We start from the raw sequence: 25,552 nt of genomic DNA, 5'->3' as shown, positions 1-25,552 counted from the left end.
GGTATAACAGAGGAAAAGGGTAGCGATCGGTCAAAAAATAATCCCACACCAAATTTTTGCATTTTTGAACTCAGGGCACCTCGAAATGTCGAGATATGCAAAAGATTCGGTTTTTTTCCTGAATGTTTTTGACGAATTGTATGGGACTGTATGGGAGGCACGATTTTGAATCGGAGTCGGATGGTTTAACACAGGAGTTATTAAGCTTGAAAATGGTTAAGCTAAATCGATTGGTACCGTACAAGATGTATTAAAGAAGTCTTACAAGTAATAGAATTAAATTTGTTTTAAGCACGATAAAAAACTAATTTTTTAGATACTACAGTACAGTACATATAAATGTTTTGTTTTATTATAAACAATACCTTTCTATAGCAATATTTTTATATGTTTAAGGTTTGTGACTATTTCTCTTTCATGTATATAATTCATTATGTTAGAACAAAACTACAGCATAATTATTACGGTACTCCAGTCAGATAAAAATAAGTGTTCTAGCGAATGAAGCTTAAGTTATTCTAGCAAAAATATAACAAACATGCAAAATGTAACAATTTATGCTTAGTTAAACACAAAAAATTCTTTAAACATACACGTCCTTCGTGGATGGACGGTTTTCTAAGAAGCAATAATTTCGGAAAAATTAATAGAAAATTAAATTTTAGTTATATTTTCCTATCTTACTCTAATTTTTGTACTTCTTTTTGTACAACACAAACAGTTTATATATATATTTTCGTTTTAATAACATCGCTTAAGCGGATATCGGATCTGATGTAAACAGCTACGCTAACTATCGATTTTTTTCATTCGTTGCCTTAAATTAAAGCTTAACTATGAACGTAAGCATAAAAATGTATCAATTCCATGCCTACCTATTGTCAAATGTGTTCAAAATCATCTAGATTTCTTTAAAAACGACTTTAAAAAACACTTCCTATTCAAAATATACAGAGCAACGTGCATTTTTCGACAGAACACGGCGGATTTTAACCACGTGATACAACTAACCAATAGAAAATTTGACAACCCATTGTCGCGACTCTGATATCTAGGTACTCTATGACACACGATAGGGGCGCCTCTAGTGACCGTTTTTGGCATACCGTTACGCGGACTGATGGACACGCATTCAATGGGTTATATAGACAGATACAGATAGATTAAACTAAATCAAGAATGAGAAATATAACATTTGGGTAGAGACGAGTTATATATATATATATATATATATATATATATAAAAATAGCAGATGAGCCAGATGTTGGTCGCGCAAAAAGTAACGAAGATTAAGATATATAGGTTATAACCGATTTTATCCGTTTTCACTGGGTGCAAGAATTAGGTCTTCTCTCTTCCGAGACTAATTAGAGAATTTTTAGATGGGTCTAAAAGTATGTTCGATTTTTCACAAAAACGCAAAATACCGCATCTAAAGTAGTACGGTAGAAATGGAGTTTTTCAGGGTAATCCTTAACCCTTCCCCCGCGAGAGGAATTTCGAAAAATTCCTTCTTACAAGATAGTGTACATTCTTACGATGTGTTCTAACTGTGTACCAAATTTCAACTCTTAACCGTTTGAACTCTCAGCTTATCATCATCATCATCATTATTATTACTATAATTATTATTAACCCATCTCGATTATATTATAAGATTGTGAATGCTGATAACGAGTAAAATATTCATTAAGTCCGACCACACTGGAAACACGACCCATTCTATGTCTCTACCCTGTCGACCTTTAATAAAGAACCAAAATTTAATAGCATTAATGCCCTTTATACACGCTACTGTGTCAAATTTTGTTTCTTAAACTTTACTCATTCTGAGATATTGTTCAATAGTTCAGAACAGAATAAAGAAATTAAACAAATTAGTCGCCATCATACGCGTGTGGACGCGCGAATTTTTCCTTTTATTTGACATTTTTTGGGTTCGAGAGATCTCCAAACGAATAGATTTGCAAAAACTCGGAGAGTCAAACGTGACACGATTCAAATACTTTTCGTTTTTTATATACATAAGTTGGGAAAGAAAAAAAGGAGTTGGAGTCAAGGTATTTTTGACGACTCCTACTCTGACTCAAATACCAAAACTCCACGACTCCGACTCCACAGCTCTGATATTATGTGCTTTCTTAATAAATCGTTAATTTCTGTGGTTACAAAGAAAATATTTTTAGAAAGACCATAATTGTTTCGGTTAGACCATTAATTGAGTAGCCAGATAGTAACTGATGGGGCTCGGTAAGACGACATCTTGAAAAAATATTTGAGCTTTTTCTGCCCGTCCCAATGGAAATCGGCTTCATACCATTAATGGATATTTTTCATGCTTCATCCATTGTTGAAAAGCATAATTTAATACACTTAATTTAAGATAAAAATAACACAATTAAGTGACTGAGATATTGAACTAAAAACAAAAAGAATAAACAGAATACGTAAACGCTGTAAGATATAATGAAAATTGCATTTATTGTTTGACACGATAAACATGGCCGCTAGATCAGCCACACATGTATCACTTTCGTGCCTAATAATTAGTTCTTTTCTCATCTCAATAATCGATATTACAACTGTTCTCTTATTTGTTAGACTTGTTTGGTGCCACACACCTCTCTAATGACATCCTTAGTACGTAAGGATGATATGGGGTTGAATAGATATTATTTGGTTAATTTTAACACCAATATGTAATTAAATTACGGTATAAATTACGGTATACATAATACGGTAATATTGTGAAATTTAACACATTATTGTTAATTCGAGATTGTATTTTCTGTTCCAAACTGTATTTTATTCTTCCAATGAATTTTTTACTGCCAGCGCAATTCGAAGTTGGAAGAATCGTTCGAACACAGTAGAAAATTTTTGCCGAATTTAACGTTCGAAGTACGAGATATCAGTGTTGTCATTGTCGCATTGTTAACGGATTTCAAGTTGTAGTTAATTTACTCAATTAAAATAACTGCTATTTGTTTTCGTTTGTAAAAATTCTTCACTATAATTTGTATAAAATGAATAATTTTGTAAATTCTAGATTATGTAAATGAAATAATCCATAGAAATAATTGTACACTATAATAATAAAGTTAAATGAAGTATATTTCGGTATATTTTTCAACATTCTTGATTAAAATTAGACGGGGTAACTCTTCACTAAAGAAAAGCAACTAAAAATACCCAAGATCTATTCTTGTTTTTTTTAACTGTATGATAAGTGTCTTAAACTTAGCATTTTTACCCATTGTTTTCAATTTGAACACTAATATTTATTACTTTAAAAAACTATAAATATAATTTATGTTCATTTGTGTACCGTGCCTGGTCAGTTTATTTACAACTTTTAAGATAAAGCGATTGCTGTGTGTTTCTTCATTTGGACGTTTTATCTGAAACTAAACTTTTGTATATCTACAGTAAAAGGGTTTTTAAATAAAAGAACAAAATCATTACGTGTAGTGTTATTTTTATTGTCCTTATGCATACATTTTTATTCTAAGACTGTCTTCTGTATGATAGGCGTAATAATATATGATAAACAATACAAATTTGAGATGGAAAACATATATTAAAATCAATTTTATTATTGCTTTCGTGTAACAGAATTTTGGCATGGTGTTTCTGCTGCACAAAATCATTTATTAGTATTACAAATACATCTCAATTTGTGTACTGCTGCTATAAAATTCAGTTTGTCTTTTTTATCAGCGGTGAATGTTACTTTATTAGTTAATGTTGGTTTTAATTGAAAAATGAATATGCATGGATTAGAAGTAGTGAGCTACGAGTATAGGCACAGTCCAAATTACTTACACTGATCTTGTATTTAAAATTGATTTATTTCACAATTTGTTTAAGACAGTTCGAATTTACTTGATCAATAAATTGGTGCATCGATGAGCATTGTGAGCGTACATTGAAAAATATACAATGCTAACTACAATGTATTTTCTTCTATCAATGTAGTGAAAATATTTAATACATCAAATTTCCAATTTATTCGCGTTTTTCATACAAATACTTAATGTATATTTATACAAAAACAATGGTGCAGAATTCATTTCATAATACACAACATTTTGAGACTGTAATGAAAATGATATCTGACAAGAATTGTAAAATTTAACATAAAACATGGATTTCAAAGATGATTTAAAGTTTCCACACAGTTTAACAAATATTTTTCTATTCGATTCTATTTTTAAATTTCAATCTTTGTGTAATGATTAATTTTTCTGTTTAGTAGCATGCTTCATATTTTCTAGTCCAAAAAATATGGAATCCAGAGAACTTATCATCTGAAATGTACAAACCAAAGGCCTAATTATCGAATACATGTGTCAACACTCGAATTACTACAGGGTGAGTTTTTTATCTTGAGACAATGAACTAACTTATTTGGATCTCATTATTTTGGGAAAAAAAAGTATAGATAAAAGTTGTAGGATTAAGACGGGCCAATCAATTGGTGATTTTGGATGTGACCTTGACCTTCAAGATCATTTGAAGGTCAAGTCTGTGTCAATGGAAACACATATTTTTGATCCCAGAAATGGAAAAAGCGGGAAATTTCACAACCAGATATACCTTTGACCTTATAGTCTAGGTCAAAGGTGAAGATTATTTTAAGGTTTAAATTATAAACTGTTTCTAATGGGAAGCCATACTTTTTATTGCTGGAATAGGCAGTGAGGTAAAATATACATTTTTTTCATGATCTTATTACATTGACCTTTAAAAGCATTCACTACTTTTAGCACTATCCAGGAGTAGCGATGTGGACGTAGTAGTTTTCTGCTCCCTTTGAGGTGCTTATTTTCAGTGAGTCTCCTTGCCTCTCACTATCGCGGTGCTTGTTTTCGCTGAGTCACTTTACTTCTCACCATTGCTTGAGATGTTGGTTTGGGAAGAAAATTTTATAACAAATCTTCAAAATACCTTCCACTTCGATGCATTTGTTGAGCCGTGCTTAAAATTATCACGCTTGAGATGACCTTCAGAGGTCAAATTTGGGGTACTCAAGGTAATGGCTGATTGTGAAATTTTCTGCTCTTTCCATGTAAATGTAACTTTTATTTCCCTGCCTATTCCAGTAATAAAAAGTATGGTTTCCCATTAAAAAAAGCTTATAATTTATAAGTTTGTTTGTTTAGTTATGGCAATGCAACACGTGGGCGATCTGCCTAAGGAGAATGCCTTCTGGGAGGTCTTTTAAGGGAAACTAGCTCCTATTTAGGCATTACAGACGTAGAGAAAAACCAGAAAACTCCACGTGGCCAACTTCTCCAAATGAGGCGCGAACCCACGACCAGACTCCCAGTGTTCAGGGTATGAAGACTGTTCGGCCACTGGTGGGCCACTTATAATTTAAACCTTATAATAATCTTGATTTTTGATCTTGACCATAAGGTCAAAGGTATATCTGGTTGTGAAATTTCCCACTCTTTCCATTGCCAGGTCAAAAATGTGTGTTCCCATTGAGAAAACAGACTAGACTCTGAAATGACTTTGAAGGTCAAGGTCACATCCAAGGTTACCAATTGATTGGCCCTTCGAAATCCTACAACCTTTGTCTATACCTTTTTATCCAAAATAATGAGATCCAATTAAGTTATTTCATTGTCTCAAGATGAAAAACTCACCCTGTATATTAGAGAATTATTATTATTATTATTATCAATCACTTTATTGTAGTAAGGTTACCTTGTTACAGGGGGATCTAGTAGTTAATATTACAATTTAATTTTAATTTTGCTGAAGATTAGTTACATAAATCTTGGATATACAAAGAAACTTTGAACGTTATCACGTTAGTTTCAGTTTGAACATCTTTTTATAGGTAAACAATTTAAGTCATACAATATTTCCTATGATGCTATGTTTGATTTTACAATATTTTATTTATATAGGAGAAAAAATTGTAGATCTTATACATACTAATAATCGATAAATTGTCAAGACAAGATCTAAAATTTCGTTCGTGAGTAGATGCAAAAATTTCTTTTATTTGAAATTTACGTTGAGCATCTTCAATAGCTATGCACGCTGTTATTAAATGATATAGAGAAAAAGGCCGAGATTTACACCAATAACATTCTTTAGCGAAGTCAATGTATACGTTGTCTATCAATATTGAACTATAATTAAGCCGCATCTGAAGTAGCATATGTTTTACATTTAGGTTAGAATTTACCGTAGCAATACACGATTGAGATGGAATATGTAACATATTCAGATACCAATGGTGATAAGTTGAATTTAATATAGCGACTTGATCTTTAGCAATAGATTGTGACAAAGCATTGTTCATCATTAAGGAGTAAGCATATTTACAGTTGATTTCGTTTGAGTTAATCAACAAGGATGAAATACCATAAGACTGAATTATCTCGTTGAATTTTTGATACCATGTACGATAATTATTGACTGAAATTTTACTTTGATTTGCCATTTCGAGAAATAGAAATTTTATATTATCATCTTCAGTGTTTAGTATCCGGATGTAAAATTTTAGTAACCGATTAAGAAATAGAGGAAAAAGTTGATATCGGTTTATTTCTGATCTAATTGCATATCCAGGAACCGTCCGCTCAATATGAAGGAGTTTGCGTAAAAATATAATATGATATTTCTCCAGATCTGAGTAAAAATCCAAAGCCCAAATAGGACTAGCATAATAGAGTGCTGGAACTACAAATGAATGGAACATCTTCAAGTGAATTTTTAAATTCGAAATCCTTAATCTTGAAGCTAAATATATAACATTATTAATGAGTTGGTTAATTTTGATATTAAGTTGGTCCAGATGTTGGTGGAATCCACCGTCCCAGTTGAAAGTAACTCCTAAGTATTTGATTTGGTTAACCACATCAATCGGTTGATTATTTAAATAGAAACTTTTTTCTTGGTTTGATATTTTAACATTTTTTCTAATTATGAGAATTTTAGATTTTTCAGTATTAATAGTTAAACAGATGGTATTTAAGTAATCATTGACTAAATTGATTTTACGTTGCAAAGTAGATCGAGTTGGAGCTAGTAACACAAGATCGTCAGCATATAGAATGTAATGATAAGTGCGGCCATTAATGTAAATTCCTTCATTGTCGTTGGAAAATAGATGGTCTATTTCACTGATATATAAGTTAAATAAATAAGGTGACAAAGGTTCGCCTTGGAGTAATCCCCGGTGAATTTTTATATCCGGATAAGTTTGATTATTATGAACTATATTAATAGTATAAGATGAAAATAAACACTTAATTACATTACAGAATTTGGTACCGGCCCCTAACCTTCTTAGCCTATCAATCAGGATGGAAATATGCACAGAGTCATATGCTTTGGAAATGTCAATAAAGGCAGTAAAAATCTTTCTGCGCTTACGCTGGAGATAATTTTGAATTATTAACAATAATAGAAAAATAGCTGACTCGGTTCCTTTTGATTTAGTAAAAGCATACTGATATTGTGAATTTAAACCTAGTTTTATAGACCAGCTTTGAAATCGAGAGGCTAATATTGAAGTGAAACATTTTCTTAAAACGGATAATAAAGCAATAGGGCGGTAATTTTTGGGATCTGTTCGGGTTCCTTTTTTATAAATCATTAGAATTTTTGCTGTACTCCAAGACTTTGGGTATTTTGAGTGGTTATAAAAATGATTAAATAGGTCAAGAAGGACCTGCTTGCCAGATGGCGGAAGTAATTTAATGAATTTATTTGTGATTTGATCCGGTCCGGGGGATGATTTCGGTTTTAGCTTCCGGATCGACACTTCAAGCTCCTCGGCAGTAACCTGTAAATCGAATATTTCGTTTACTGAATTTGTCAATTCGATCATTGGAGAAGTACTTTTTTCTGTAAATCTATTATAAAAAGTGATCCAGTCAGAAAATTCAATATGAACTGATTGTTCTATATTCGGCCGTCTAAATTTCTGTATCGTTGACCAGAATATGTCATTATTTTTATTTTCTATTATTTTTTGTTGTAACTTTTTGAAGTAATTTAGTTTTTTGGTTTTTAATAGGTTGAAATAAGTAATTTTAAATTGCCGGTATTGTTTAAAGGAATCGGTTGTAGATAGTCTTCTAAACTGGTGTAATGCTTTAGTTTTTTTATTTTTTAACTTGATACAATCAATGTCGTACCATGGGTTTTTTGGACCACGAATTTTCGGATTTTTGATCTTCCGAACTTGAATAAATTCTTTTAGAATGCCTTCGAATTTAGAATAATACTCTTCACCGTCTAGCAATCCTTTAGATATTAAAGTATTCATTTTACTGCTAATTTGAGCTTGAAAACATTCGTAATTATAAACAGTTGTCTGGTAGTATGTATTTACTTGCCTACTGTTGAAGTTGGCTTTTAGCCCGAATATAGATCTGACTGGAAAATGGTCCGATGAATCAGAGTTTAGAACTTGGAGTTCGGAACATAAGTCCACAAGCAGTTCTGAGCAGATTATTAGATCAATAGTTGACGTACCGGAAGTAGTAACACAAGTATATTCTGAGGGGAAATCCTTTTCAATTCTTCCGTTGAGAATGAATAATTGTGTTTGTTTCATTAGCTTGAGGAGATGATTTCCCAATTTATTATATTTATCATCTTTAGATTTACGGATATTTTGTATTTTTAAATTCGGACCTTTATAGTATAAGTCCATGGTTTGTGCGATACGGGCATTAAAATCTCCCACTATGATTACATACGGAGATATGTTTTTCAACTTTTCGTATTGACGAAATACTTCTTCTAAGATCAGTAACTGTTCGGGAGGGATATATATTACCATAATTATCAATACTTTATTTTTCAGATTATCGATGATTGAATTGGAAATTAGTAGATGAACAATAATGTAATTATTGTTTTGCTGAATGAGTATAATATCGCCTAGCCTTTTTTTAATTATTAAACTAAGTCCGCCTGAAGGTCGTCCCGGACCCGTAGATTTTTGAGCCATTTGCGTAACAATGTAATAGTTTTCTTTATCTTGAATCTGGGAATCAGGTGGAGAAGTCAACCAAGTCTCCGTAATGACTAGAATGTCTGTATTTTTTAATAGGTAGACAAATTCTCTGGTAATGATTTTCTTTGTAAGCCCTTGAGAGTTCCAATTGACAATAACGAAGTGGGAATTTCTTAGACCACAACTGTTATTATTCGAAGCTTTTGTTTTAACATATAAAGAAGTTGAAGATCTTGTCGGATGACCAGATGTCTTTCTTAATTCTTGATGAGGGTTATTTTGATAGATAGTTTGTCATTTTGATTGTGATGTGGGTAAAATGAACGGAGTAAAGGAATCAGAAACCACCAGTCCCTCCAAGAGGAGCTATAGGTCAAAGAGTGATGACCGAATAACAGACTATCTCCTCGTAGTCTGGAGAGATGTCCCTCCTTCTTTAGCTCATAGTGAAATGGCAACAGCTTTTTCCGCCGTAATCTGGATCCCTTATTAAGATCTTGGGCAATTTGAGTGTCCTTCCATTCATTCGATAAGTTTTTTTGCTTCATTTTTATAAAGTTCGTAAAAAAGATATTTCGGATCTGTATATTTTTAAAGGTTAATTTAATGTGCGGATATTCCAATTTGGAGATTGAATTCACGGCGAGAAGATCCTCCATTGAAAATTCTTGTATGTTTAGTATTGACTTGATTGAATTAAAAACTTCTACTTTATTGGGTGGTTCTTTGCTAGGATATCTGTATAATATTACGTTATTACGATACTGTTCGTTAACCAATGAGTCCATTCTAAATTGCATGCTTTCGTTTTCTATCTTCAATATTTCAATTTGTTGTTCGAGATTAATAATTTGTGAATTCATCTTTCTATTTTGGTCTTTAGTTTCCTGTACACTTTTACGAATTATATCTAATTCTTCTTTGATAGTAGACATTTGGTTAAGTATTTTTTCGTTGGAGGAAGTTATCAAATCGGAGATTTTACTCCATAATGTTGTAATTGAAATATCGGATGTATTCGTCATGTTAGGGGAAAGAGAAGGAAGAGGTTTAACTGGCTCACCTGGAATAACTGCACTTTGAGGTTCAGTGCCGAGGTTCAATCCAGTAGACGCAGAAGGGAGTACAGAAGAGTCTTTTTCGGTATAAGCATTGTAGTCAGTAATGAGTCGAACAGTAGAAGACGAAGATGAATCCTTTTTTCCTTCTATTTTAGTACGATTGAGTGGTGGCCTTCCCCTTTTTGCCGGAGACCGTTGCATCATACTTATTATTAGTAAATTATTCTTATCAATTTAAAATTTAACTTTGAAACTCAAAAAGTGGTAAGTATGCGATTGACGAATGTCGGTCTTCCAGTAAAGCTAAGTGCGTAGAAAAGTTCACCAATAGCACCGAACGACAGTAACGCCCCCCATATTAGAGAATTATCTTGCATAGCTTACTTCTACTGGAAACTTTTTAGTAATTTTAATGTAATCTCTGAATGTCAAACACAGCGATTCTTTTCCAAATCTTTTTATAAAATTCAACATCTACAAAAAAACATTTAGTTCTATTATTATATCATAATTCATGCTGGAATATGATAAGTCTTATAGAGATAAAGTAACATATTTAAAACTAAACCTTCAATTTTTGTTCCAATTTTAAGTCACAGTCAGTGAATCTTCGTATATCTTGAAAAGATGTTTGCATCTGAAACAAGAAAAATTACAGACTATAGTTAATATGTAAATGTTGTAAATGTTTAAGGATAAATATACATTACAGTAGATGTAAAAGCAAAAAATAAAAATCCAACTAAAATACAATAGAACGTGATAGTAGCACAGAATGTAGAACACATAATTCCGTACCAAAAATAATTTAATGAAAAACTATAAATAAAATAAATTAGACTTGTTTCTATTAACAAGGCGCCATACGAAAACGTTAATACGTAATTGAATGGTCCATTAAGTTGATTTGTAAAATTCCAAAGTTCGTCGTGTTGAATTATAATTTTTTCCAATTCAGACTTCAAGTTTGGACTGTTCTTTTTCAATACGTACAAATTTTCTGATACTTTTTCAAATGCCTTCATTACAGCAGTGTTTCTCAAACTTTTTGGTCCGCGACCCCCTTTTGCACTTAAAAATTTCAAACGACCCCCGAAGAATGAGTATGTGTAGAAAAACATCCCGGAGGGAGGGGGGTTAATTTAAATTCAGGACGAGTTAATTTTTGTTTAATCAATCTATTCCATGTTGAAATTTCTCTTCGTTGCGTGTCGCTTTGCGTTGAATTTTTGTCAATGTTAAGACTAACGAAATTTTTTAAAAAATTATTTCTTTATTTTTCACAAACAAAATAAATATATTGAAAAATATAAAAACAAAAAACATTATATTTCGGAAGTTAATCTAGTCTCGAAACGTTCCGATTCAGCACAACACAGTCCTCAGAAAAACAAGCAAAACTTACCACTCACGATGGGAAAAAAGTCTCGTTCAAATACTGGCGCGTCCTTAAGTCCCTCTCATGGTCGCGCCAGTGTTGCCAGCTAAAAACGCATATCAACTAAAATAATATCGGAGTATCCCAAGACATAGCCAAATATTGTGGCGTCACAGCACTAGCGGAAATTCGAATTTGCCGAATGAAACGCTTTCGGTTGATCGGTTTTCGGATAATCGACGCTCTACCTAAGTCGACTTGCCTACAGACGCAACGCTGCTAGCGAACATCGTTCCAAATGACAACGCTGTTCTATCATAGTTTAGGCGGAGAGTGGAACTCAGGGGATTCCCCAATAGCGCACAAATTTATGAATATTATATTTAGGCTCGTATTTAAATATTTATATTGTTTTTATTTATATGTGCAATTTATTTAAGTAAAAATTATTTTATATATTTTTTATTTCTATTATTTCTAAATATGAATCTATAGTAAATTTATAAAATATTTGAAAAAAAAATTGATTTGGCATCAATTTTTCAGCGACCCCCAAATATTTTTCACGACCCCCACTTTGAGAATCACTGCATTAGAGTATACATAAGCAAGACGATAAACAGAGATAGGTATGTTACTGTACCAACAAGGAAAGTAGCAGCCATACCAACTTCGATGCAGCAGTAAAGTGGCTCGTATCTATAAGACTTTCCTTTTTCCAAATGTGGATACAATAAACAAGTTTGTGCAAAAACAATTAATACCGTAAAATCCGCCAAAGCAATTACTGAATGAAATACTATATTGTCGACAGTAGAAAATAATTGATCTGGGGGAAAACGATATGACTTCCTTAATTTTATCTTTGGGTTCAATTTGACTCTTTTGATAATGCTAAATAGTATAGCCTGAACCAAGTCAATAACGGCAAGGCATAGTCTGCAATATATGTCATACTTGACGACCGCATACCAGGAATAGCAAAGCATTATGTTCGATATATAAGGAATTACCATACAAACAACGAGAATGGCATGCACCCAATAAAGTATTTCAATAAAGGAAATGTAAAAGTTTTTAAGTCTCTTCATATAACCTTTGGGTTTTGCCATACAGGAACAAGGCACAAAAAGTCCCACCCGTACACCATGGCTACTGATGTAAATTAAGATAGCAAACAGCAAATACATACTTCCTTCTCTAATTTTACAACTGTAGGTGTTGACGAAATTCGTATCATATTCATTAAGTTAAATAATGATAAGAATAATTGAATTGAAAGTAATTATTCGAGGTAATCTTTGCAATACACAGAATAGATTGTAATCTGCAATACCTTGAATAGAGAATGGCAGATTCAATGTCTGTTTTCCAGTTACAAGATTTCTGCCCAGTTTCTTATGTACTGTAAGTATAAATTTATTGTTACACTTTACTAGCACACGTTTGATTTGTAAGGAACAGAGTATTGTATATTAAATTTTATAATGCGTACTAGAAAATAAATTGTAATTATAATTGTAATTGTATAAAATAAATAAAATAAATTGTAATTGTAATTATCTTAAAATAAAATAAAGATTTATAATATTATAAAGTTGATTGATGTTTGCATTGTGTCTTAATGATGCCAGTAAGATTGACAGGTTCGTGTTGATGCACATGATTTACTTTTACAAAAGGCAGTTTGAAAATATATAGATTCAGTTATATTAAATCATATTGCTATTAGTCGATGTTTACTTAAACCAATGGAACAACATATTAACTTCATTTTCCTATAATATAATAAATATATACAATAACAATATTCAATTTCTGTATCGGTTTTATATCAATCAAAAGTCGTTGGATTCTCATTTGACTCAAATTATAATGAAGAATATTTAGAAACTAGCAGATAGGCCCAACGTTGCTCGGGCAATAGTAACGATAGCAAAGATTAAGATTATTACGTTATAGTCAACCTTACCCTTTTCACAGAATGTAAGAATTGGGTCCCCCCTTTTCCAGACTAATTAGAGAATTTTTAGATGGGTCTAAAAATATGTTCGATTTCTCCGCAAAAACGAAAAAAACTGCATCTGCGTCTTGCATGTCGCTTTCTTCTAACACTTGGATAGTTACGTAGCACTTCCATTGTCACTTAACACTTCCATCAACAATGGAAGTGTTAAGACTTAATCCTGTCCCTCTCCCCTGTGGGGAGGAATTTTCGAAAAATCCCTTCTTAGTGTGAGTTCTCCTGATGTACCCTAAGTGTGTACCGAATTTCAACTTTCAACTCCTAACCGTTTGGGCTCTGCGCTGATTATTATTATTATTATTATTATTATTAACTCGTCTCGATTATATATATAGATATAGAAGATAACAAACAATGCTAATTTTGCTCTGTTAATTTTCCATGCTGGAAAATAAAATAATTTTTTAAAGAATAAGGAACAAAGATTTGAAATTCTGTATACTAATGCTTTAATGAAGTAAACAGTGAAGAAAATAAATCCATTCGAATATTTATATAAATGATCACATTTTAGAAAATACTAATATTAATGCAACACATATCTACATATTACGCATGTTTGATATAGCAATTATTATTTTACTAGACAATTTGCAGCATAAGAAACAGTTTATACAAATTGAAATCAAAGTGCTATGTCTACGTGCATAGGTTTCAGATCAGAACAGTCACACGTGATAAGAAATAAAGTCACATTTCATAACATTCTAATTCACCATTAACAAAATGGATAAAATTACTGAACACTACAGCAGTACGTTTTTTGCTTTGCTGTTATCCATCGGGTAGACTCATTGATTTACAATGTTATTTCGGACATGCTTGATGTGTCTAACACATAAACAGACTTAAATTTCTTACATACAGTCTTACCTAGAGGCACTCGTGCCTTTGCAGATCGAGTTACGAAAAGCAAGTGTAATTTAAAAATAGCAATTACAAGTTTGAAACTTTTATTAACAGCATAAATGATATAGAAATTATAAATTTCATTAACAGTAAATTTTATTTTCATTCTCACAAAAAACTTTTGGTTGTTTTGAAATACTATCATTTATGAAAACATTCAGGGTAAGGAATAGTTTTCTAGAAAAGTGTAGTTAAGTTTTACTCTTTTTGAAATATGACATATGACTCTCCATTTTCTTTTCACCCTCTTGACCCCCTTAACTACCATAATTTAATCGCGTCAACGTTCTTCATACACAAGCCACCATGCCAAATTTCTTTTTTTTTTTTTATCGTTACCTAATCCAGAGATATTAGGCAAAATGAATGTCAACAAATAAAAATGAATAACGAACCTACTGGAACTGGTATAATAAAGAGAAAACAACACCTTTCTTAAATTCCAGCAAAAGTTTAACTATATAAAAACGTTTTCAACTGATTTCATCAGTCTTCTTCAGTTACTCGAACAAAAAAACAAAAAGAAAGAACCAAATTCAAATTTACAAAATCACGAGAATGGAAAGAATTCTCGTGATTGCGCAGACTATGCAAAAACGATGTACCGATAAACGGTAAAAAATGCAAATTCTTGACAAAAAAAATGCAGATTCTTGACAAACTATATATAATATCACAATCTTACGTTATCCAATGAATGATTTCCAAGCAGACGATAGCCCATCTGCGTCCCTGTGGTTGATGCAATGGGATGTTAATTGTGCCCTATATATTTCTAATTTCTCCAAATGTCTAACGGCCTGTTTAGATCTAGTGGCTTTTATGATGGAAGCACTATCCTTACGCATAATATATAGGCGCAACCCGACAGTATACCGTCTGTTAAGGAATGATAAGAGGAAAGAGAAACCAAATGAGCTAACAGGAGTGTACTCAATGTACCCAGTGTACCAAATGAGCTAACAGGCCGTTAGACATTTGGAGAAATTAGAAATATATAGGGCACAATTAACATCCCATTGCATCAACCACAGGGACGCAGATGGGCTATCGTCTGCTTGGAAATCATTCATTGGATAACGTAAGATTGTGATATTATATATAGTTTGTCAAGAATCTGCATTTTTTTTGTCAAGAATTTGCATTTTTTACCGTTTATCGGTACATCGTTTTTGCATAGTCTGCGCAATCACGAGAATTCTTTCCATTCTCGTGATTTTGTAAATTTGAATTTGGTTCTTTCTTTTTGTTTTTTTGTTCGAGTAACTGAAGAAGACTGATGAAATCAGTTGAAAACGTTTTTATATAGTTAAACTTTTGCTGGAATTTAAGAAAGGTGTTGTTTTCTCTTTATTATACCAGTTCCAGTAGGTTCGTTATTCATTTTTATTTGTCATGGCTGCACCGGCTAAAGTTTATAGAAGATTGGTTGTTAAGCTTATCAAGGCAAGAACTAAGTTCGAGTTTCTTATCCAATGCCGATTAAACGGGGTTTATCCAATGTCAATCGCTCGCATCAAATTACCTGTTGGCTGTGATTCGCTGTTACCGAAACTAAAAAAGTTATGCCTCAACAAGGCGGTCAGGAATGTCAGAAGGTGTTATTATACATTACTACATAAACTTATACAATTGGAAAATGACCTCTACCGAGAAGACCAAGAGATCCTAGAAGAAGTCAACAATAGAGTTATCGCATTGACTGCGAGCATAGAAAGAAATTTAAAACGGCGATATATAAAGAAACTTAAATGGTTATTCAAATGCCATTACATTAAACCACGTACGAAATTAAAAAGTTCCATTACCGCATGGGATGACATCACACCACCACAGTGTCTTATAAGAGCACTAGAATATGGTCCTATCTATGCTCCCAACCCGAAAATAAGTCCGGATACCATCATACCTAATATTGAGCTACTTATCTCTAATTTGGGTCACACTAACCAGGATTACGTACGTTGGCAAACAAGGTTTTTGGCCGAAAGAGAGAAACGGGCTAGGACGGGCTCCGGACAGTTTCAGAATTACATCAAGCAAACGAGAGAATGGCTGCGGAGGAATGAAGTGATTCTTATGAAAGCCGATAAGACTAAGGATATTGTACTTGTTAAACGGGATACATATGCTCAGAAATTGCAGGAGTATATTACTAACACAGAATGCGTTATTGCTCCGGACAAGCTGTTAGAAAAATTACACAATAGAGTTAAGAGGTTTGCCAAGTCTCCGTTAGCACGCCTTTTGCGTTTGGACAATATCATTATGAAGGCACCAAGACCACCAAAGATCTTTGCATTTGGCAAGACGCACAAACCAGGCTATCAGATAAGACCCGTCGTGGAAAAATGTAATGCACCCACGTTCGCACTAGAAAAGCAGCTTGTCAGATTTATTCGGGATAAGATCCAGGATTACCCTTATTGCATCAAAGACTCCTTGCAACTCGTACATAGAATGAATGAAATTATGCTTAAGGACAGGGAACACATGACGGTTATGGACTTTAAGGCCTTGTATCCCTCGATAAAACTCCCTCCGTGCTTCTGCGCCTGAAGGGACTTCTTGTTTAACAACAGAAGTCAGTGATTCTATGGTGAATCACTGACTTATTGTCAGTGATTCACCAAGAATTTGTTAAATCATCATTTCTATCAGTAGTCATCTTTCCCGACTCACTTCACAAATATATGTGTTTTATGTTATGAATTTTTTTTTAATATTTTAACTTTACACTTACACCTATTAAGGCCATTTCATTAACTGCACTCTAACATTGCACCTATTACAAATATCTATTATGCTCTTCCATCTTGAACTCACTCATTTTTCCATTATTTTTGTTGGTTCTTTTGCATTTTAACTCAGTCTTAGAATACTGAAAGAGCAAAACCCATATTTTATAAGATTTAAAAGTAATTTTATTCCTAGTCTCATTAGCAATTTTTTGAATATTTTAACTTAACAAATAAATAAAAACTCTGTTTAAATAAAATAATAAAATTAAATTACTAATTTTAAGTAACAACATTCAAATTTAATTAGTAGAAAAATTAAATTGTTTATTAAGACTATACAATAACAAATCTTTTAATGTCGGAAGGAAGTCCTGTAATGTTTTTTCATAGTGAGGTGGATGAGCAGCCTCTAATAAAAGATAAACTCCGCTGTAGACTTATTTTCCAAGGTGTGAGAAAGGACATCAGAGGTTCATTATTGTAGTCTTAAAATTGTTTATTAATTTTACAATTATTGTTCTGGCAATTTTATCAAATTAATTAATAGGCTTTGCTTAGAAAATGATTAATTCAAGTTAGTACAGTTAAATAAAAATTTGTAACGTACAGAAAACCTCCAACAATGTAACCGAATCTACACAGTTATAATTATCTTTTTGCCTCATTTGATCATTTAACACAAAGTTCCAATACCATGTTACATTATAACATCTTAATGCTATTCTGATAAAGAAGCCATTTCTTACTTTGGTACTACACTTTTTGAGTCTGACTCTTCACACTGTATTCACATCTTCATGATTATGTTCTGTGAAGTTTGGAAGGTGTATCTGCAGATTCAAATGACTCAAAAACATTGAATACCAAAATAAGAAATGATCTCTATCAGAATGGCATTGATGTTACAATCACACAAGTGACTTTTTTAATTTAAATTTTTCAAAAAACCGACTTAATACTGTCCAGATGAACTATCTTGAATGACTAAAACACAAATGTTTTAATGGTTACATAACAACCCACTTGATGCAAACCTTCAATTTTACATCATCAAAATATTGGTATGCAATTTGAAGACAAACTCACGAAAGTTTTATTGGAAAATTACAAATACTTCAAACTAAACTGTCAGATTCTGTTTTCTATTGTTTTGTATATATATTTGTATGAAATTAAATTTTTAATAGATAAAATATAATTTAAATATTCCTATGATCAGTAATTAAAATGTTTAACTTTGAAATTACAGCAAGCAGCCTCTGCAGCAATAGTTTGTTTACAAGTTTTTTTATACTTGAAAGATCTGTTTAATGAAAAATTTTTTACTATGACATCTTTACTAAAAAAACTTTTTTGATTGTAAATGATATTGAACAGTTAAAATTCAAATTTTGAATTATATTTTCCAGTAATTGAAATGCAAAGCTTAAAAAACAATAAATATTTAAATTAAAAAGATAAAATATTTAGATTAATTTCTTGATGTTATGTTTAAACTGCCAAGGATTAATTAATGAAATTAAGTGAAATTTTTAGCTAACAAAATTTTCATGAATTACTGTTATTTTGCTAATTTTCTCTCTTGGGAGGTCTGTCTTAACTATTTTCAGTATCCAAAGGTAACTTTGTTTATGCAGCAGGTTTATGCAACACATTTTAAGTCCTACTATGTGTAAATAGATTTATTTAAAAAAAAAACCAAATGATTTTAAAAAATTGACTGGCAAATGTGGTCAGATAATGCTTACACAACAGCATCAACTGGTACTCTGGGCTTCATCACTCAGTTGTTGATTACAGTCTACAATTCAACTTCTGAAAGCAAAAGATGGTCATGCTTTCAAGATTCACTCCTTGAATTGTATGAAGGGCCTACAGTAATGAGTGAAGGAAAAGTAAGAAAATGGCATCATGAGTTTAAGAAAGGCCATCCAAATATTCACAATGAAGAGTGGAGTGGTAGACCTACCACTCAAACCAACAACTTTGTTGTGTATGTGAATGCCAAAGTATAAGAATATCAGTACTTCACAATTAGTGCTCTTGCCGTGGAAAACATTTCACAGACAACATTGTTCCAAACTGTTACTGAAACCTTAGGCTATCAAACTGTGTGAAGAATGAGTACCAAAAATGTTGACAGACATTCTCAAAAACCACTTAAAAATGACATCTGCACATGCATTTTTGGACTGCTACTAGAGAAAGGGAAATGAAATTTTTCCCACATTGTGACTGATGAAACATGGATTTCTTACATAAATGTTTAGTTTAAATGTTCTTGAAACCGTGTTTTTGCTGTATATTGAGCATTGAACACAAGACAGTGTTATTTATCAAACACTTGGCTTTTTGATAAATCAAAAAGCCAAGTGTTTGATAAATAACATAGTCTTGTGTTCAATGCTCAATAAATGTTTAGTTTTCAATCCAAAAACAAAAATCCATATAGTAGTATCATTCAAATTCACAAAGACAAAAAAGTTCAAGCAAACCCCATCTGTCCAAAAGATGTTTTCTGGAACCAAAAAGGTGTGTATTTGGTGGATTTCATGAAACCTGGATCAACAATCACAATATTGTGAAACGTTTTCTACACCAAGACATGCCATTCAGAACCAGTATTATGGAATTCTGACATAATTATTCTCCTGCATAACAATGCCCACTTAAAAACTGCTGCATACACTGTTCCATGCCTCAGTGCAGAACTGTTTGATCAACCTATTATAGTACTGACCTTGCATGTAGTAACTATCACATCTTCCTGCACTTCACATGAAGAAACTGGAGTTGCAAACAGCAGTTTTTTCATGGACTGGTTGAACTCACATGTGGAATTTTATGCAGGGAACATGAAGAATGTTTCATGGTACCAAAAGTGCCTGGAAAAAAATAGGGACTACATAGGAAAAGGAAGAAGTTGTGTGTTTGTAGCCAATATAATTTTTGATAGTGTTTGTTGTTTTAATAACCATTCAGTCCTTTGAGAGTATACCTCATATTGAATATTAGTCTCTTACATGTGGTTTCATGCTTGAGTATGCAACATCCTGTAGCTATTGGATACTGAAACTTCAATATTACCAATAGTAGTTAAGACTAGGTCCCAATTTTTTTTCACATTTACATTTCTAAATCATAATTTTCTATTTACCACTGTTTGATACTTTCTCCCCATTCATGAATTTCTTACTATTTTTCCATTTACTTCTGTACTCTTTACTGGTCATTTCTGTTAATTTAGTACTTTGAAAGTCTATTACTAATGATCTACACTCTTCAGATCTATGCAGCAGACAATATGTATTTATTAAATTTATAATCAAAAATGAATTTAAAGTTACAAACTTTATTTAAAAGCTTTGGAGAATTATTTGTCTCTCTTACTTTTTCAATAATCCTTACTTTTTCAATATCATCATGGATAAAAACTAGAATGAAAATGATAAAAGAAAAATTTCATTATAGATATGAAAAATTTGCTGACTCAAAAAAGTAAAAGAAAAATAGTTTGAAAGTTGCTTATTTCTTAATTTATATAGTATTAAATATAATTTGGAATATGTTTGGCCGTAATTTCCTTTTTTATTTATTACATAATCAATCTAAAATTTATTAGTTTATCATCATCACTGTTTCTTCTTGCCATTTTATTATTATTATATTAATTAACTAATATTAAAAAATATATATGGTATTATAATTAATTTATATACTTATTTAATTGAGTAATTATACATAATAATGCTTTTAATGGAAGCAAGGACAAATTTGTTAATGTGTGAAAAATAATCTCTCTCTCTATTTTAAATGTTTGTATATTCAATGAAGATTATATACATAATCTCAATATTATCTACTTTCCTCTTCATTTAATATACAAACTCAATTTCTAGAAGTAAGAAATCAGATAAATTTCAGATAAGATCTATTCAATGATATGTAATAATCTTATCTTGTACAACATAATTATTTACTTTATGCTTATGAAAGATATCTGAATGAGTTAATTTTAAATAAATCTTATAGAACCATATGAGAGAAAAAATTATTGATGACTTTTTACTAAATAAAAATAGCATGCATTGAAAAGTTGAATGAATCAATGAACTAAACTTCAATAGGGTGTCTGAAAAGCTACTGTGCAGTGAGAAATTTATAATGACATTAAAGTTATACGTACAGCATTGCATACAAGACTTGTAAGTTGTATGTCCTGTGTTTCCACTTTGCAGTAAAATGGCATTACAGCTTGCTTACAGATGTTCTAGTTTTATGACTACAGTTTGGAAGACTTCTTTGCTGATCACATAATCTTCTATGAAATCTCACCCATTAGATCTCTGGACCCTTCCTGGGATTTGTGGCCTCTGAAGGATATTTCCAGCATTTGCATTAGGAAAAATTGCAATATCATACGTAAAACTACTTTTATTAAGACAAACCTTTTCCACTGCTCAGTAACTTTTCAGACACCCTACATAAACATATTTCTTGTTTAGGACTATAGCTATAGTTGAAAAAACTAAACATTTTTAATTTACTTAATTATGTATACAGTAAAAATATTGTTAAAAGATTTTTTTTTCTTTCTTTAATTATCTTTTTTTAACTAAATTGTTCCAATAAAATATTTTAAATCTTAACTTATGTGACCAAAAATTATAGCTTGTAGTCCATAATTTATTATTTTAACAAATAATTCTCACAGATAATAACTAACTTCTATATATCCAGATTTTAATTACATACATTGTAGTAATTTTAGGTTTTTTTTTTTTTTTCAGTGACTAAAAATATATATTTTATCTATCATTCATTAATTTCAGAGTTCAGCATTAGTTCAGTGATACCCATAACATTTTCAGTCATTCTTTAGGATATGATGGATTCATATAAGTATTTATTGTCATTATAAAATATTTGTAGAATTATTGTAAATTCAAGAAATTTACATTTGCTGTACATTATTATTTTTCTATTTATATATATATTTTTTTGTATTGGATATCACTGAAGTAGTGATGGAACTTTGATTTACAACTGCACATCTTACACAACTTAAAATTATGTATAAAATCAACAGTTTTATATTTGAGACTTTATACTTCAAAGCACCACCTTCATAATTTATTCTGCTTTAGTTTATTTTTTTTTTTATATAAACATTGAATATAAACAAAAGATTCAGATTTTTTCAAGTTAAAAGAAATAACTTTAAGTTCGGAAGTTTCTTCAGCAAATACTGAGAGAAGTCTCTTTTTTTTTGTATACAAAAGCCAACATTATCTTAAACAAATATAAATATTTCATATAATGTAAAATTATTCTTGCTAATTGAGCATCAGCACCTATATTAAGCAGAAAGCTAACTGTTTAGGTGGAAGGGATAAAGTATCACCTACTGATGTAGGAATGTTTGTTTTAAACATAAAAAGCAAGACATCACAAAATACTTTTTTTAAATCAGGAAAATATTTTGAAACAATTCCTATATCCCAAAAACATTTTTCTACAAAAAATTACACATTACTTTCATTATACTGCACATGCATGTACCCAATCCATCATACATCCCATATCTATGATTTAACTAAAAAATTATATAGATAAATAATTTTTAAACGAGCAAATTTTCCAATGTATCGCTCATACAAATGATTATTTTTAACAAGTGACAAGATGAACAAAGAGGAGGAACATCCAAAAAATAAAAACTGTATATCTAAATCAAGATATTACTGATTAACAAATTGATATATCTGCAGATGCATTTACAGAATATCATATATAAGAACAATAGTATACAGCCATAATAGGACTTTTCTGATTTCATCAATTAACAATTGAGATTAAAAACTTAAAATACTAATATTCTTTATAACATATACAATAAAAAGCTTCTATTTATTTTTTTAACACAATGCTGTATATAATATTCTTCTGCTGAAAAATTTCATTCTGATACAAGTAGACATAAAGTAAATTATCGGTCTTTCAATTTTCAATACAGTTAATCCCAATCTGAAAAGATATGCAGCATTTTGTTCTGCAGAAAGATAGGCACACTATTACAATCATGTTTATGTGAGAGCCCAAATGCATGAAATGAATAAAGGCTCAATGCCATTTTGTCATATGAAAGGGTTATTAGCTGGAGGAGATATTGGTGATGTATACATTGTCCCTCTTTCATCAATAGAAATAATTCCGTGAGAACTAGTTTGTGAGGAAAATGCAGGAAACTGACTTTGTGCACGAAGCTGGTTGATTGTTGGTGGTGGAGGCTTTGTAGCTTGAAATGGATTGTAAACTGGTGGTGTAAATGGATTAGTGTTTGCACTTGGAGCTGAAGAAAATATTTAAATTATTAGATTAGAATTAGCTTGAATTTTACAAAAATATAATAAAAACAATTTACCTTGTCCAGGATTTTGTGAACTGACCAAGGCATCCAAATTTACAAGGCTTGAATTAGGTCCAAGAAAACTTTCTGGCGTTTTTCTGGATGAGACATTATTTAATTGTTTTTCAGATACTGTAGGTGACTGACGGAGAGAATTGGTTGAGAGAGATTCTTTAAGGCCTGAGAGATTAAATAAATCTGGTTCTGTCTTCTCTTGAGGACTTGTCAAATCTGTTGAAAAAAAATTTTCAAATTAAAAAATAATAGCTGAGTATAATAAAATAAATTATAACAGAATTTGTGTTAATTGAATATAATTTATTTCTCTTTGATTTTTGTATCAAACATTTAATGAAAATTGATTTATTAGATCGATTTACTTTAATTTTTTTTTATTGTTTCTGAAATCAAGTGAGAAAGAATAGTTCCCACTGACCTGGTGAATTCATAGCTGTCCTTTTACATAATGTATCAAAATCATCTAGTTCACCATTTGTTGTTACATTATTAACAGAAGAAACTGAATTTGATGGTTTAACATTCCAAGGATCATTGCCAACTGTTTCACCTCCCCAAGGATCATTTTGGACTGTTAATCACAAATTTCAATATTAATTGTCATAAAAAATACTTCCATAAATTTTTATAACTAACTTATTTTTAAATTAAAAAGACACATATGCTTATGCTTTATACAGGAGTAAATAATCACATTCCCAATCACAAAACACCATTTCAATTTTGAAAATTATCCATATCATACATATGAAATGATTGAAAAATCATACAAATGTTTATTTGTATAATTTTCTGTTGTAATACTAGATATTATTAATTATATAGGAACTGTATACATGAAATAAAATAATGGCATTGTTTGATGTTAAGATTGTCTGTAATAGCACAAATATTGTATTATTAATTATATTAACAATTTAAATTTTGGTGTGTATATATATTATAAGAGAAATCACCATACATTACTTATTGTAGCACTTAAATACAGTAGCCCCTCATTATATCACATTATCAGGAGACAAAGAAAAAGCAAAATATAACCAACTACTAAAAATTCTGGGCTTTTACTAAACAGATTATACATGCTATGCAATCTCTATCCTCTATCCTTTCATCAGCAAGTGTTTCTGATATAAAATAACCTTAGTTTTGCAATACTGAACTTTAATTAATACAATATAGTCACAAATAATGTTCACATAAACATCTATACCACAAATGCCCATTTAACATTAAATGTCATTGTTAAAGAAACAATAAAGACAAATACTGTCAATATAAAAACAAAATACAATGGAACCTCACTTAACAAGCATAATTCATTCCAGAATCTTACTTGTAATGTGAAACACTCATTAAGTGAAACAATTTTTTCCATATAAATTAATGTAAAATACAATAAAGCATTCCATGCCAGGAAAAAAAAAAAAAAAACTAAAAAATTATACAGTAAGACCCCGCCTAACGCCGATTCGATTTAATGCGATCTACTCGAAGCCTAAAAAAAGCTCAAAATTTACGCTGATTTAAATTATTGCAAAATTTCAATGATTTGTATATAATACAATTATTAACAAACATGAACCAATCAGCAAAAGGTGGCAAAAAGATGTACTTTCTTTAAATCTATGTTTGGTGCAATTTTGGAAAAAATATAACATTATGGATGCCATAGTCAATATCGGCTTTGCTTGGCAAGATTTTACTGATAAATGCACGAATGAAGTGTGGAAGAAGTTATGGCTGAAGGTATCCAAGAATTCTCAATGAGGAGAGCCTATCGCTGTTTCGTTAGGTTGACCAAACTCAACCTAATCGATACAGCGGGACAAAGAGATGTAGACGAGCAGAATATTGAGGAGTTACATGTTTCTGGTGAGTCTTAACCAACGACGACTTTCGAGAACTGGCAGAACAAGGAATTCATGTAGAACTAGAAAAGAGATTCTGAAAACAAAGAACCCAAAAAATTTCTCTACAGATTTCCTTCATAAAAGTTTGGTAACCATAACCGAAA

General features: G+C 31.1%; 2 protein-coding genes across 3 annotated transcripts in view; one reads left to right on the top strand and one right to left on the bottom strand.

Moving 5' to 3' along the window:
* Nucleotides 1–15,762: 15,762 nt before the first annotated feature.
* LOC136982494 (uncharacterized) lies at nt 15,763–16,926 on the top strand. The gene has a single exon (XM_067278991.1). It carries the CDS (start codon nt 15,763–15,765, stop codon nt 16,924–16,926), a length of 1,164 nt encoding a protein of 387 aa, XP_067135092.1.
* Nucleotides 16,927–21,773: 4,847 nt separating this feature from the next.
* lqf (epsin homolog lqf) overlaps nt 21,774–25,552 on the bottom strand; it is a 60,457-nt gene continuing 56,678 nt past the window's right edge. Inside the window, exons 7-9 of one of the 2 annotated variants that reach the window (XM_067278966.1) lie at nt 23,954–24,106; nt 23,533–23,748; nt 21,774–23,460 (exon numbers count right to left, since the gene is read on the bottom strand). In XM_067278966.1, coding sequence (XP_067135067.1) covers nt 23,246–23,460; nt 23,533–23,748; nt 23,954–24,106 — 584 coding nt within the window. In that variant the 3' untranslated portion in view covers nt 21,774–23,245. The remainder of the gene's footprint in view (nt 23,461–23,532; nt 23,749–23,953; nt 24,107–25,552) is intronic. The other variant, XM_067278967.1, reaches the window with a different exon arrangement.

This window comes from Centruroides vittatus, unplaced genomic scaffold (assembly GCF_030686945.1).
Source record: "Centruroides vittatus isolate TY-2023 unplaced genomic scaffold, ASM3068694v2 contig_846, whole genome shotgun sequence".
NCBI lineage: Eukaryota > Metazoa > Arthropoda > Arachnida > Scorpiones > Buthidae > Centruroides > Centruroides vittatus.
Note: the sequence above shows the minus strand (reverse complement) of the source record. Positions and strands in the feature narration are given on the sequence as shown.

Bases quoted from the DNA above. Each gene is read 5' to 3' on its own strand.
- LOC136982494 (XM_067278991.1), top strand. From the start codon at position 15,763: ATGGCTGCACCGGCTAAAGTTTATAGAAGATTGGTTGTTAAGCTTATC.